At 49.3% G+C, this 14,074-nt stretch overlaps 1 protein-coding gene across 1 annotated transcript in view; it reads left to right on the top strand.

Moving 5' to 3' along the window:
• The window catches only part of SIN3A (SIN3 transcription regulator family member A), a 399,111-nt gene that overhangs the window by 254,061 nt on the left and 130,976 nt on the right, over positions 1-14,074 (top strand). The window contains exons 11-12 of the mRNA XM_030186804.1: positions 6,693-6,811; positions 7,705-7,915. Coding sequence (XP_030042664.1) covers positions 6,693-6,811; positions 7,705-7,915 — 330 coding nt within the window. The remainder of the gene's footprint in view (positions 1-6,692; positions 6,812-7,704; positions 7,916-14,074) is intronic.

The raw sequence follows: 14,074 nt of genomic DNA, 5'->3' as shown, positions 1-14,074 counted from the left end.
CAGATGGGGAGACTGAGAATTACTAATTGATGTCACCTTATTAGGTCCTGTGCAAGCATTTCAGGGCTGATCTCATCATGGCTACTTTAGATGTATGGTTACCAGCATTGTTTTGTGTCAGATGTCTTTGTGTATTTCCTACCCCCCCCCCCCCCCCCCCCCCCCCCCCCACACACACACACACACACTTTGTTTTTAGGTTTAAAATTAGTCAGATTAATTTTTAATGAATTTTATGTTTATGATCTGTAAACCTAGATTGCCTCCCCCCCCCCCCCCATACATTTTTTTTTCTATTAGATTTAATTGTAAACTTTGTATGTGCTATGATATTGTGGTATATCAAATAAAGATTAGTTTGAATCATGAACCTAGAGACACTCAGTATTTCTCAAGTCTCCTCAACAGATGGTAGATAAGTGCCTATGCAGCCCTGCCCTTTTGGACCTTTGTGCTGTTCTGGCCCCCCCCAAAAAATAATCTTTGGAACAGCAGATTTTTGAAAAAGGCAAAAAAAAAATAGAAGAGGTGCCTACGGTTACAGGGGCAGTAGAAGTCTTTGCTGTTGGCTTCAGGGGTGCACATGCCAATCTTCGGGTCCTTCCCTTTACCTGACCCTCTGTCCGGTGTTGGGATTGTGCCCCTATTTAGTTTAATGTACAATTCCAGACATGCCTGGTCATATGCATTTGATGTGTGACATACACATTTGTACCCCTTGTCACGCTCACACGCATTTGTGCCCTCCTCACATGTATTCAGGCTCCCAGCCAATGTTCCCTCTAGGCTGCGCAGCCGTGTACCATATTTTTAAGTTGCCGCCCAGCAGTTCTCCACTGCTGTACTGCATGAGCACTGGGACTTTCACCTTCATGCCGCTGCTACTCCTGCCGCTGCTTTGCTAGATGAGTAGCAGCTACAGCAAAGTAGCTACACTCACTGTAGGCAAAGTCTTTCTCCCAGAAATTGGAATTTTGAAGCTGCAGGCTCAGAAATGCCAACTTCTCAGAATCATCAGGCCAACGACATGGGAGATATTGCAGGTTTGGGGTTTAGTGGCTGCCTTGATTGAGGTGGTTCCTTTACTGAGAGCCCATAAGCGGTCTCTTTAGGAGGCCCTGCTCTTGGCCTGATCCCAACAGTTGAACTAGTTGCTCGGCCTTCATAGTGCAGTCTCCTGTGGTGCTTGGACAGATGAAACATGAAGTTTGGGATAGACCTAGTCACTCCAAAGTGGATCCTGATGACCATGGATGCATTGTCTCAAGTTGGGAGGCTCATTGCCAGGGTGAGTACCACAGGGGTGCTGATCACGGTCTTTTTGTTGCTTTGAGACAAATGCCAGTTTGGGATGGACCTAGACACACAGGAGTGGATCCTGATGACCATGGATTTCAGCCTCTCATGTTTGGGGGCTCATTGCCAGGGTGAGTTCCATAGGGGTGCTGATCATGGTCCATCAGTCGCTTAAAGAGAAAAGCCATTCATTTGGTCTCCTTGGCATTTCAACACCTGCTTCTTCACAAGGCGGTTAGGGTCTTGTGAGACAAGGCAACAGTGGTGCCTTATGTAAGTTGTAGGGGAGGGGGATGAAGTCTTCCTCTGGCTCAGGAGATAGCCAAGCTCCTCGTTCTTTCGGTGACACGTGGTAGGATCTACTAATGTGGAGACTGACTTTTTTCTGAGCAGAAGGATCCAGTGGAGTAGTCTCTGAAGGCTGTCTTTCAGGCGAGAGTTGGATGATGGGAAACGCTACATATGGACCTAGTGGTCGCCTCGAGAAATGCAAGAGCTCCATGCTTCAGTCATAGGAAAGAGCCGTTGTCAGAAGGGATAGATGTGTTGGTGCAACCTCAATGCGGTTTGCTGTGTTTCTTCCACGGCTGTTGATAGGGTAAGTGATACGGTATATTGAGGCCCACCGAGATAGAGTGGTGGTCTCTCGGCTCTGGATTGGCCAAGGTGCATGTGGTACAGGGATCTTGTGTGGTTCGTGGTTGTAGATCTCCTTTCTGTTACCTCAGTTGGCCTCCCTCCTGTTTTAGGGCCATCAGCATTTCAGACATGGCTTTGATTCTCTTACAGCTTGGCTCTTGAGCGGGCGGGCTTGCTGAAGAAGGGTTACTTGGTCAGAGTTGTTATAACCTTATTGAGTTCAGGAAGCATTCCACTTCCTTGGTTTATGTGAGAGCCTGGCATGTTTTTGAGGATTGGTGTGATGACAAGGGACTCTCTCTCTCTGCTTTGAGCTTGTCGGAGAGATCTTGGGTTTTCTTCAGAATGACATGGATAAAGGTTGGCCATGTCCTCTCAGGATTAATTTAGCAGTCTTGGTGTCCTTCCTTGGCCTGGTTCAGAGTCAGTTGTAGGCTCGCCATCCATATGTATCAAGATTTTTGTTTTAAGGATGTTAAGAATTTGAGACTCCTGTTCAGGAGGTTTGTCCCTCCTTGAGATCTGAATCTCATGTTGTTGGCCTTAGTTAAGGCACCCTTTGAATCTTTGCAGCAAGTGATGCTTAAGGATCTTTCCCTGAAAGTGGTCTTTTTGGTGACAATTCAGCGAGGCATGTTTCTGACTTGCAGGCTCTCGTCTCTCTCATTTCCCGGGGGCGGTTGTCTTGTGTCTGGTTCCAACAGTTTTGCCAAAGGAGGTTTCCCCTTTTCACCTTAAATCAGTCCATTACTTTGCCTGTTTTTCTGCGGAAAAACTCAAGATTTTCTGTATCATTTGGATGTGCATCTGGTTTTGTGCTGTTATTTGCAGAGGCCAGATTACTTTTGGAATAGAGATTTGCACAGGAACGGGGTTCGCAGGGTTTCCTTGTGAATGGAAGCCATTCCTGCGGGGTTCCCGTGGATGTGTATGCTGCATTTGTGCCAGCCTCTCACTTACCGAGTAACAAGTTCTGTGAGTGCTGTCTCCTTCTCCTCCTCCCTTAACAGCACAGATGCGGAAAGTCTCCATTGTGTAGGTGGTAGAGACACAAATGGTGACAGAATTCAAAAATGCTTGGGATGAACACAGAGGATCTGTAATTAGAAAATGGAAGTTATAAAAACCTAAACTTAAATGGCTGCATGTGTGTGGATGTGTCTAGTGATGCTTAGATGGTGACTCTGGCTATGATGAACTAGGGCTGATGCCAGGTAGACTTGTATGGTCTGTGTGTCATATATTTATTTGTTGTATTTGTATCCCGCATTTTCCCACCTCTTGGTAGGTTCAATGTGGCTTACGTGGAACAATGGGGCGGTTAAATGGTATCAAGTGGAGATAGCAGTTCAATAGAGACAGTGAGAGTTTGTAGAAGTATTGAGCCAGGTTAAGATCTTAGAAGAATCAATGTTGTTTATATGCTTCATTTACAAAAAGGGTCGATATAGGTCATTACATAGTCGAATAGGATTAAATCATTGGTCAGGCCAGGTTACTGTTCCAGAGGACAGTGGGTACATAGTTCATAGGGTGGATTGGAGTGCTGGACAGACTTTTACAGTCTGTTTCCCGCAAATGAGAAGACAAGTAGGCTGAAGTGGGCTTCGATGACAACTCCAGCAGTTAGAACATAAGGATAGGGCCGGGCGGACTTCTATGGTCTATGTCCCAGAAATGCCAAAGAGAGACCATAATCAAGTATCACATTCATTGTTGATTTAATTTTGAATTGATAATGAGTGTGGCTATTGGGTAGACTGGACCGTTCAGGTTTTTATCTGCTGTCACTTACTATGTTACTATTCATCCTCTCTGCTCCCGGGTAGATTGTCAGACCTCAGCTCTGACACAGGCACATGCATCAGATGTCACCTGATCTACTGGCACATGTATGTGGTGACCTCTCAGCACACAGTGCCAGTGAATCAGACAAGTCTTACATGTACGCATCAGAGTGTTCCAAGTTCCTACTTCTGTTTCTTCCTTGCCTGCAGTGCTGCGGCTGAAACCCAGAGAGAGACTGAGAGAGCCGACCTGAATCGAACTCAGTTCCCCAGGATCAAAGTCCACTGCACTAACCACTAGGCTACTCCTCCGCTCCATATATTTTTACATTTTAATATTTTTCCAAAATGACAAAACAGCAGCAGCATCACTTGAACATAAATAACAGTACAATTCCAGACATGCCAAGTCAAATGCATTGATGTGTGACACACACATTTGTATCCCTTCTCACGCTCACACACATTTGTGCCCTCCTCACACACATTCAGGCTCCCAGCCAATGTTCCCTCTAGGCTACGCAGCCATGTACCATTTTTTTAAAGTTGCCGCCCAGCAGTTCTTCACTGCTGTACAGCATGAGCACTGGGACTCCCCGCCTCCTTGCCGCTGCTGCTTCACTAGATGAGCAGCAGCTGCAACAAAGTAGCTACACTCACCCTAGGCCAGACTCTCTCTATAGGTGTTGCTGCCAGTCCTACCTCCTTGGACAGCTATTCTGGGGCAGAGCCGGCAGCCATGCCAGTGGAGAGTCTGGCCCCATGGAGAGTGTAGCTTCTTTTCCCGCTGCAGCTGCTCATCTAGAGAAGCAGGGTGTCAGGGTGGGAGGGGGGAGAAGGAAGGGAGACACTAGATGGAAATGAAGAGAGAAGGACAAAAGAAGGAATGGAGATTTTGGTCCTGGGAGAGGGGAGGACAAGAAGAAAGGAGGAATAAGGGGAGAAGCTGAACATGAGGGGGGATAGGGACGCACAGAGATGCGATACTGGCCATGGGGGAGGGGAAAGGGACAGAGAGATGCTGCTGGACAGGGCAAGAATAAAGTTACATAGAGGGGAAATGCTCAATATGGCAGGAAGATAGGAGCATGGACAGAGGGGCATTGAATGATGGACATGGATACAGAAGAAATGCCAGTTGGACCAGAAGACCCTGGCAGAAGAGTTGAGAAGACAGCGGAAGCCTGAAAACAGAGACTGGGATCAACACAATTAGAAAAATAAAATGACCAGATAGCAAGGTAGAAAAATGAATTTTGTTTTCTATTTGTTGATTAGACTCTGTTAGTTTCTGTAATGTACATATGCCAGAACTGGTGTTAGACCTGTCTGGGGCCCGTGAGAAAAGCCTCACTCATTGGCCACCTATCTCCACCAAAGTGGTGATAAAATCTCTAGTTTTCAGATGAGCCACCCTTGGGGTCTCTGCAGTTCATTAACAACCTTCAGAGGAGACATTGTCCCATAGAAGGTGCTCAGAAAACTGATGACATCTATTTTCATTTTTTTTTTGGGGGGGGGGGGGGGGCTGCTACACTACCAAGGCAACCAACCCTTCTATGCTGCCTCAGACCTGGTGGTAAATTTCTCACATTGCGCTCACATTAGAATGTCCTGTGGACTTATCTGCCTTTCTGCAGAATAGATAATAGGCTTGTTAGCATACTGTGTGCAGTCTACTGTGCAAGTTAATTCAGGCATTGAACCCCTTTCTGCATCGTTCACCTGCTGTGTGCATTGAGCTTTCATTTACCACATGCTTCTGCCCACAGTACTTTATGCATCAGCACAACCATTGGCACAAAATTTGAAAGGAAAGCCCTTATGAGTAAGATCATGTGACTTTTTTTTTTTTTTTTTTTAGTTGAAATTTCACTTGACTGGTGGGTTCCCTCAGGACAGGACAGGTTTCGGAATCACTAAGTTTGAAGTCTATTCTTTGTATAAGCTTAAGGAATATCACTTAGCCGGAACCTTCTCATTAGAGATTGACACAAGGAGAAAGTTTGTCACCATCTCTGCAAGCTCAAACGCCATCCCCATCCCCACAAATTCTGTTAAAATTATTACTGTTACTACGGATGTATGGGTCCTCACCCCCATGTCTGTCTTTATTGTAGGACTCATGTTTCTGGTCGTTTCCTCCCTTTTTTTTGGGGGGGGGGGGGGTCTCTGTTGTGGTTCTCTACTGTCTTGGGCTTTATCAATAGAAATACTGGGTGTCTTAGGATTGCACATGACCTAATAAGGTGACATCACTTAGTTCTCAGTCTCCTCATCTGCTGGTAGGAGGGCATATACCCACTTGGGATGGTCTGGAGAGACTCAAGAAAAGAAAATTAGCAGGTAAGCTCTAATTTCTCCTTTAAGAAGATGGAGGCATTCTAGCTGTTGCTGTTAATGTGACCAGTAGAGCCTACTGCTTGATGCCATACTTGGAGCAGAGCCCTAGGAATCCTCTGCAGAGCTCTCAACTCTTGGATGCATATAAGGCAGGAGAATCAAGGAAACCGTCTGTGATCCGCTTGTATGTATATGTAGCATTAAAGAGTGTGCTATTTAGACTTTTGTCAAGAAGGTTTTTTCACTAGCATTTGTAAAAGTGATCCTTTTCTGAAGTTCATTTTTCTTTTTGCTTAATTTACATGTTATATTTTTCTACTAAGTGGGGAAATGCCTAGTGAACATCAAGCTAATACCTTGTTTGTGTCTCCAGAAAGTGTTTGCTGGAGATTAGCAGCTTGATGTTTAGATGTCATTTTCTGCTGCTAGGCCTGAATTTATTTAGACTGAAACTAGTTTTGAAAGTATTGCTCTTGAGGTTTTAGTGAAGAATTAATGTTTCGTGGATTAATTCAGCTCTAAGTGGTAGTTTTCATCACAGGGAAGGATGTTCCTATTGTATTCACGTGCTCTTTCTTGAGTGAATCGACCTTTTTTTTTTTTTTTTTTTTATCATTCCTTTGTAAGGTCCGCAAAGCACTTCGTAGCGCTGAAGCATATGAAAACTTTCTACGTTGCCTTGTTATTTTTAATCAAGAAGTAATTTCCCGGGCTGAACTTGTGCAGTTGGTTTCACCATTCCTGGGGTAGGTGTTAAATTGACACAGTTGCTTGGTTGGAGGGAACTGGGTTTGACTTAATTATGCAATATAACTATATATAAAACTTGTAGCGGATAATGACAGAAAATCTTTTCCATGGGTAAATGTTTTATAAATGAAAATGGCTGTTATAAAATTGTGCAGTAATTTTCTGGAAAGAATAATGTAGCCAGGTTTATTCAGAAACTATCAAAGGCACACTGTCCTTGCATTCCAGAAGTCATAGTGCCAAGCTAGGATTTTGAAGAAATCCTAAGAAGTATTGTCAAGGGAGTTAGTTGTTCTTTTCATGCATGATATCTACAAAGCTTACAATCCAAAATCTTCTGTTTGTGCCAGAAATACAAGGTATAATCAGCACTTGGTCCTGAGAAAAATCAACTCCCACACCAGACAGTAGTGGTAGGAGCAGCTCTCAAAAGAGCCAGGAATACACGCTCCACCAGACAATAATCCAGAAACTCTGGATACTATCTTGCTGTATCCCTTAGTGTCCAGATTCATGAGGGACTTGATATATATGACCTCTTTGACTACCACCTTTGTCTTAAGATCTCAGTGTAGTCCTTAGACAGCTAATGCTGGCACCTTTTGAACCATTGTGTGTAACTTCTCTAAGTTTCTTACATGAGAACTATTTATAGTAGTCATTACTTATTTCTCATACTATCCGCTGTTCTAGGTAAGATACAAAATTACCTCTGCTAGAAGAGTTAGTGACTTGCAAGCACTTCATTACCCCCACAAATACGTAGTACTGCCCACATTGAGTTATCCTTTGCACTTACCTGTATTGGACTTTCTTATCCGCCGGTTTGATCGCTTTTGTTCTTGGGGTTGTTTCCTGGTTTTCATTTGTTGAATTACTTTTTCCACAGGAAGTTTCCAGAATTGTTCACATGGTTTAAAAATTTCCTGGGTTATAAGGAGTCAACTCATATAGAGCCATTTCCCAAGGAGCGAGCCACTGAAGGTATTGCCATGGAGATAGATTATGCCTCTTGTAAGAGACTGGGCTCCAGTTACAGAGCACTTCCCAAGAGCTACCAACAACCCAAGTGTACAGGGAGAACACCGCTCTGTAAGGAGGTAAGAGGCAATTCTAAGTAAGTGGTAGAGGTCTTCGATTTTGCAGCGTGGTGAAGTGGGTGGAAGCTGGCTAAAGGAAAGTCATTAACTTAGCTGTCAAGTTGAAGACCATCTTACAGCATCTCATGCAATCAATTTATGAATAATTAGAGTAGGGTTCAGCAAAGTGTTTGGCAGCTTGCCAAAAACCCTGCAGCATTTTAAGTACTGTTGGTGTGCCAAGTAATCAACTCATAGAGTTCTGTTATTTTTTTATTTATTTATTTTTCTCCGAGGACAAGCAGGCTGCTTGTTCTCACTGATGGGTTGACGTCCTCGGCAGCCCCCTCCATCGGAAAGTTTACTAGCAAAGGCCTTTGCTAGTCCTCGCGCGCCCATGCGCACCGCGCATGCGCGGCCGTCTTCCCGCCCGAAACCGGCTCGAGCCGGCCAGTCTTCTTTCGTCCGCGCTCGGTACGGTCGTGTTACGCCGTTCGTGCCCCAGAGAGTCGACCTCGCGCGTCCTTTTCGACGTATTTTTTCCTTGTTTTTCTTAAAAAAGTTCGGGAAGTGTTCCGGAAGACCCTTTCGGGTTTTCTGCCCTTCCCGTAGTTTTCACAGCTTTTGCCCCGTAAGTTTTCTTTCGTTGTCGGGGTAGGCCTAGTTTGGCCTCGGTCGAGATTTTTCTCCCTTTAAATTTTGGTGCTTCAATTTTCGCCATTTCGGCCTTTGATTTCGCCGGCGTGATTTTTCCGCCCATGACATCGAAGCCTTCCAGCGGCTTCAAGAAGTGCACCCAGTGCGCCCGGGTAATCTCGCTCACTGATAGGCACTCTGCGTGTCTTCAGTGTCTAGGGGCCCAGCACCGCCCTCAGAACTGCAGTCTGTGTTCCCTGTTACAAAGGCGGACTCAGGTAGCGAGATTAGCCCAGTGGAACGTTTTGTTCTCGGGCTCTTCGTCGACATCGGCACCGGAGGCATCGAGTGCATCGACGTCGTCAGCGTCCGGACCATCTTCCTTGGCTGCCGCTCCATCGACTGCATCGAGGCATCGGACCTCTGCATCGGCGCCGAGGCATCGGGCGACTGCATCGACGTCGGTGGTACCGAGACTTCGTCTGCTGATGTCGTCGGACGGAGGTGCATCGTCAGGAGTGCAGGTGAGGGCTGTCCATTCCCCTGCTGGTGGCGGTGAGCCTTCGGGTGGGTCTCCTCCTACCCTGAGGGCTCCTGCGGTACAGCCCCCCCGGGATCGACCCTCTTCGGTCTCGGCCCCGAGGAAGCGACGGATGGATTCTACGTCCTCCTCGTCGGTGCCGGGGAGCTCCGGTGACATGCTTCGGAAGAAGTCGAAGAAGCATCGACACCGGTCTCCTCCCCGTGTCGGCACCGAGAGCTCTGGGTCGCCGAGGGATTCGGCACCCAGCAGGCATCAGCACCGAGAGGACCGCTCACCCTCTGTTCAGGAGGTGTCGATGCGCTCCACTCTGGACAGCCCGGAACAGCCTCCTCGCCCGGAACAGGTTCTGACGTCGACGCCTGCATCGACCTCTCAGCCTTTTTCTGCAGCCACTCTGAACGAGAGCCTCCGGGCCGTTCTCCCAGAGATTCTGGGAGAGCTGTTGCGCCCTACCCCTCCAGTACCGGCGGTGCTTGCGCCTCCGGTACCGTCGAGCGTGGCGCCGGCTGGTCCATCGCCCAGGTTGAGGTCCCCGACGTCGGTACCGCGTGCGGTGCCGACCGCTGCCACCTCCCAGGAAGGCTCCCCGACTACGTCGGCGGAGGGAGCTTCGCCGATGCGGGCGAGGGAGTCTACCTCTCGACGCCCCCATCGTGGACGTGGCTCCACGGAGTCGAGCCGGGCGAGGTTGCAGACACAGGTCCGTGAACTTGTGTCTGACACCGAGGGTGAGGCCTCGTGGGAGGACGAAGAAGACCCCAGATATTTCTCTGACGAGGAGTCTGAGGGTCTTCCTTCTGATCCCACTCCCTCTCCTGAAAGGCAGCTTTCTCCTCCTGAGAGTCTGTCTTTCGCTTCCTTTGTCCGGGAGATGTCTACGGCCATCCCCTTCCCGGTGGTTGTGGAGGACGAGCCCAGGGCTGAAATGTTTGAGCTCCTGGACTATCCTTCTCCACCTAAGGAAGCGTCCACTGTTCCCTTGCACCATGTCCTGAAAAAGACATTGCTTGCGAACTGGACCAAGCCATTAAGTAATCCCCACATTCCCAAGAAGATCGAGTCCCAGTACCGGATCCATGGGGACCCAGAGCTGATGCGCACTCAGTTGCCTCATGACTCTGGAGTTGTGGATTTGGCCCTAAAGAAGGCTAAGAGTTCTAGGGAGCATGCTTCGGCGCCCCCGGGCAAAGACCCTAGAACCTTAGACTCCTTTGGGAGGAAGGCCTACCATTCTTCTATGCTCGTGGCCAAGATCCAGTCTTACCAGCTCTACACGAGCATACACATGCGGAACAATGTGCGGCAGTTGGCGGGCTTGGTTGATGCTCTTCCCCCTGAGCAAGCCAAGCCTTTTCAGGAGGTGGTCAGGCAGCTGAAGGCGTGCAGAAAATTCCTGGCCAGAGGAGTTTGACACTTTTGATGTTGCGTCCAGGGCCGCTGTTCAAGGTGTGGTGATGCGCAGGCTCTCATGGCTGCGTGCCGCCGACCTGGAGAATAGGATCCAGCAGCGGATTGCGGACTCGCCTTGCCGTGCGGACAACATTTTTGGAGAAAAAGTCGAGCAGGTGGTAGAGTCTCTCCACCAGCGGGACACCGCATTCGACAAGTTCTCCCGCCGGCAGCCTTCAGCCTCTACCTCTACAGGTAGAAGATTTTTCGGGGGAAGGAAGACTGGTCCCTATGCTTCTGGTAAGCGTAGGTACAATCCTCCTTCTCGACAGCCTGCGGCCCAGGCTAAGCCCCAGCGCGCTCGCTCTCGTCAGCAGCGTGCGCCTCAGCAAGGCCCCGCGGCTCCCCAGCAAAAGCAAGGGGCGAGCTTTTGACTGGCTCCAGCAGAGCATAGCCGACATCCAAGTGTCAGTGCCGGGCGACCTGCCAGTCGGGGGGAGGTTGAAAGCTTTTCACCAAAGGTGGCCTCTCATAACCTCCGATCAGTGGGTTCTGCAAATAGTCCGGCAAGGATACACCCTCAATTTGACCTCAAAACCTCCAAATTGTCCACCGGGAGCTCAGTCTTACAGCTTCCAGCACAAGCAGGTACTTGCAGAGGAACTCTCCGCCCTTCTCAGCGCCAATGCGGTCGAGCCCGTGCCATCCGGGCAGGAAGGGATGGGATTCTATTCCAGGTACTTCCTTGTGGAAAAGAAGACAGGGGGGATGCGTCCCATCCTAGACCTAAGGGCCATGAACAAATATCTCGTAAAAGAAAAGTTCAGGATGCTTTCCCTGGGCACCCTCCTCCCCATGATTCAGCAAAACGATTGGCTATGCTCTCTGGACTTGAAGGATGCCTACACTCACATCCCGATACTGCCAGCTCACAGACAGTATCTGCGATTTCAGCTGGGCACACGTCACTTCCAGTACTGTGTGCTACCCTTTGGGCTCGCCTCTGCGCCCAGGGTGTTCACAAAGTGCTTGGCTGTAGTAGCAGCGGCACTTCGCAGGCTGGGGGTGCACGTGTTCCCATATCTCGACGATTGGCTGGTGAAGAACACATCCGAGGCAGGAGCCCTGCAGTCCATGCAGATGACTATTCGCCTCCTGGAGCTACTGGGGTTTGTGATAAATTATCCAAAGTCCCATCTTCTCCCAGTGCAGAAACTCGAATTCATAGGAGCTCTGCTGGATTCTCGGACGGCTTGCGCCTATCTCCCAGAGACGAGAGCCTCCAACTTGTTGTCCCTCGTCTCGCGGGTGCGAGCGTCCCAGCAGATCACGGCTCGGCAGATGTTGAGATTGCTGGGCCACATGGCCTCCACAGTTCATGTGACTCCCATGGCCCGCCTTCACATGAGATCTGCTCAATGGACCCTAGCCTCCCAGTGGTATCAGGCCGCCGGGGGTCTAGAGGACGTGATCCACCTGTCCACGAGTTTTCTCAAATCCCTATATTGGTGGACGATTTGCTCCAATTTGACTCTGGGACGTCCCTTCCAAATTCCTCAGCCACAAAAGGTGCTGACCACGGATGCGTTCCTCCTGGGATGGGGAGCTCATGTCGATGGGCTTCACACCCAAGGAAGCTGGTCCCTCCAGGAACGCGATCTGCAGATCAATCTTCTGGAGTTACGAGCGATCTGGAACGCTCTGAAGGCTTTCAGAGATCGGCTGTCCCACCAAATTATCCAAATTCAGACAGACAACCAGGTTGCCATGTACTATGTCAACAAGCAGGGGGGCACCGGATCTCGCCCCCTGTGTCAGGAAGCCGTCAGCATGTGGCTCTGGGCTCGCCGTCACGGCATGGGACTCCAAGCCACATATCTGGCAGGCGTAAACAACAGTCTGGCCGACAGGTTGAGCAGGATTATGCAACCTCACGAGTGGTCGCTCAATTCCCGTGTGGTACGTCAGATCTTCCAGGTGTGGGGTACCCCCTTGGTAGATCTCTTCGCATCTCGAGTGAACCACAAAGTCCCTCAGTTCTGTTCCAGGCTTCAGGCCCACGGCAGACTGGCATCGGATGCCTTCCTCCTGGACTGGGGGGAGGGTCTGCTGTATGCTTATCCTCCCATACCTCTGGTGGGGAAGACTTTGTTGATACTCAAGCAAGACCGAGGCACCATGATTCTGATTGCTCCTTTTTGGCCGCGTCAGATCTGGTTCCCTCTTCTTCTGGAGTTGTCCTCTGAAGAACCGTGGAGATTGGAGTGTTTTCCGACCCTCATCACACAGGACGAAGGGGCACTTCTGCATCCCAGCCTCCAGTCGCTGGCTCTTACGGCCTGGATGTTGAGGGCGTAGACTTTGCCTCTTTGGGTCTGTCAGAGGGTGTCTCCCGCATCTTGCTTGCTTCCAGGAAAGATTCCACTAAGAGAAGTTACTTCTTCCATTGGAGGAGGTTTGCCGTCTGGTGTGGCAGCAAGGCCCTAGATCCTCGCTCTTGTTCTACACAGACCCTGCTTGAATACCTTCTGCACTTGTCTGAGTCTGGTCTCAAGACCAACTCTGTAAGGGTTCACCTTAGTGCAATCAGTGCATACCATTACCGTGTGGAAGGTAAGCCGATCTCAGGACAGCCTTTAGTTGTTCGCTTCATGAGAGGTTTGCTTTTGTCAAAGCCCCCTGTCAAGCCTCCTACAGTGTCATGGGATCTCAATGTCGTTCTCACCCAGCTGATGAAACCTCCTTTTGAGCCACTGAATTCCTGCCATCTGAAGTACTTGACCTGGAAGGTCATTTTCTTGGTGGCAGTTACTTCAGCTCGTAGAGTCAGTGAGCTTCAGGCCCTGGTAGCCCAGGCCCCGTACACCAAATTTCATCATAACAGAGTAGTCCTCCGCACTCACCCTAAGTTCCTGCCGAAGGTTGTGTCGGAGTTCCATCTGAACCAGTCAATTGTCTTGCCAACATTTTTTCCCCGTCCTCATTCCTGCCCTGCTGAACGTCAGCTGCAGACATTGGACTGCAAGAGAGCATTGGCCTTCTACCTGGAGCGGACACAGCCCACCAGACAGTCCGCCCAATTGTTTGTTTCTTTTGACCCCAATAGGAGGGGAGTGGCTGTAGGGAAACGCACCATATCCAATTGGCTAGCAGATTGCATTTCCTTCACTTACGCCCAGGTGGGGCTGGCTCTTGAGGGTCATGTCACGGCTCATAATGTTAGAGCCATGGCTGCGTCGGTAGCCCACTTGAAGTCAGCCTCTATTGAAGAAATTTGCAAAGCTGCGACGTGGTCATCTGTCCACACATTCACATCTCATTACTGCCTGCAGCAGGATACCCGACGCGACAGTCGGTTCGGGCAGTCAGTTCTTCAGAACCTGTTTGGGCTTTAGGATCCAACTCCACCCCCCGAGGGCCCTGTTTGTTCTGTTCCAGGCTACACTCTCAGTTAGTTGGTAAATTTTTTAGGTCAATCTCAGTTATGTCCTCGCCGTTGCGAGGCCCAATTGACCATGGTTGTTGTTTTGAGTGAGCCTGGGGGCTAGGGATACCCCATCAGTGAGAACAAGCAGCCTGCTTGTCCTCGGAGAAAGCGAATGCTACATACC

This window comes from Microcaecilia unicolor, chromosome 1 (genome assembly GCF_901765095.1).
Source record: "Microcaecilia unicolor chromosome 1, aMicUni1.1, whole genome shotgun sequence".
Taxonomy (NCBI): Eukaryota; Metazoa; Chordata; class Amphibia; order Gymnophiona; family Siphonopidae; genus Microcaecilia; species Microcaecilia unicolor.
The sequence above is the reverse complement of the archived record's forward strand: the minus strand, read 5'-3'. Positions and strand labels throughout refer to the sequence as shown.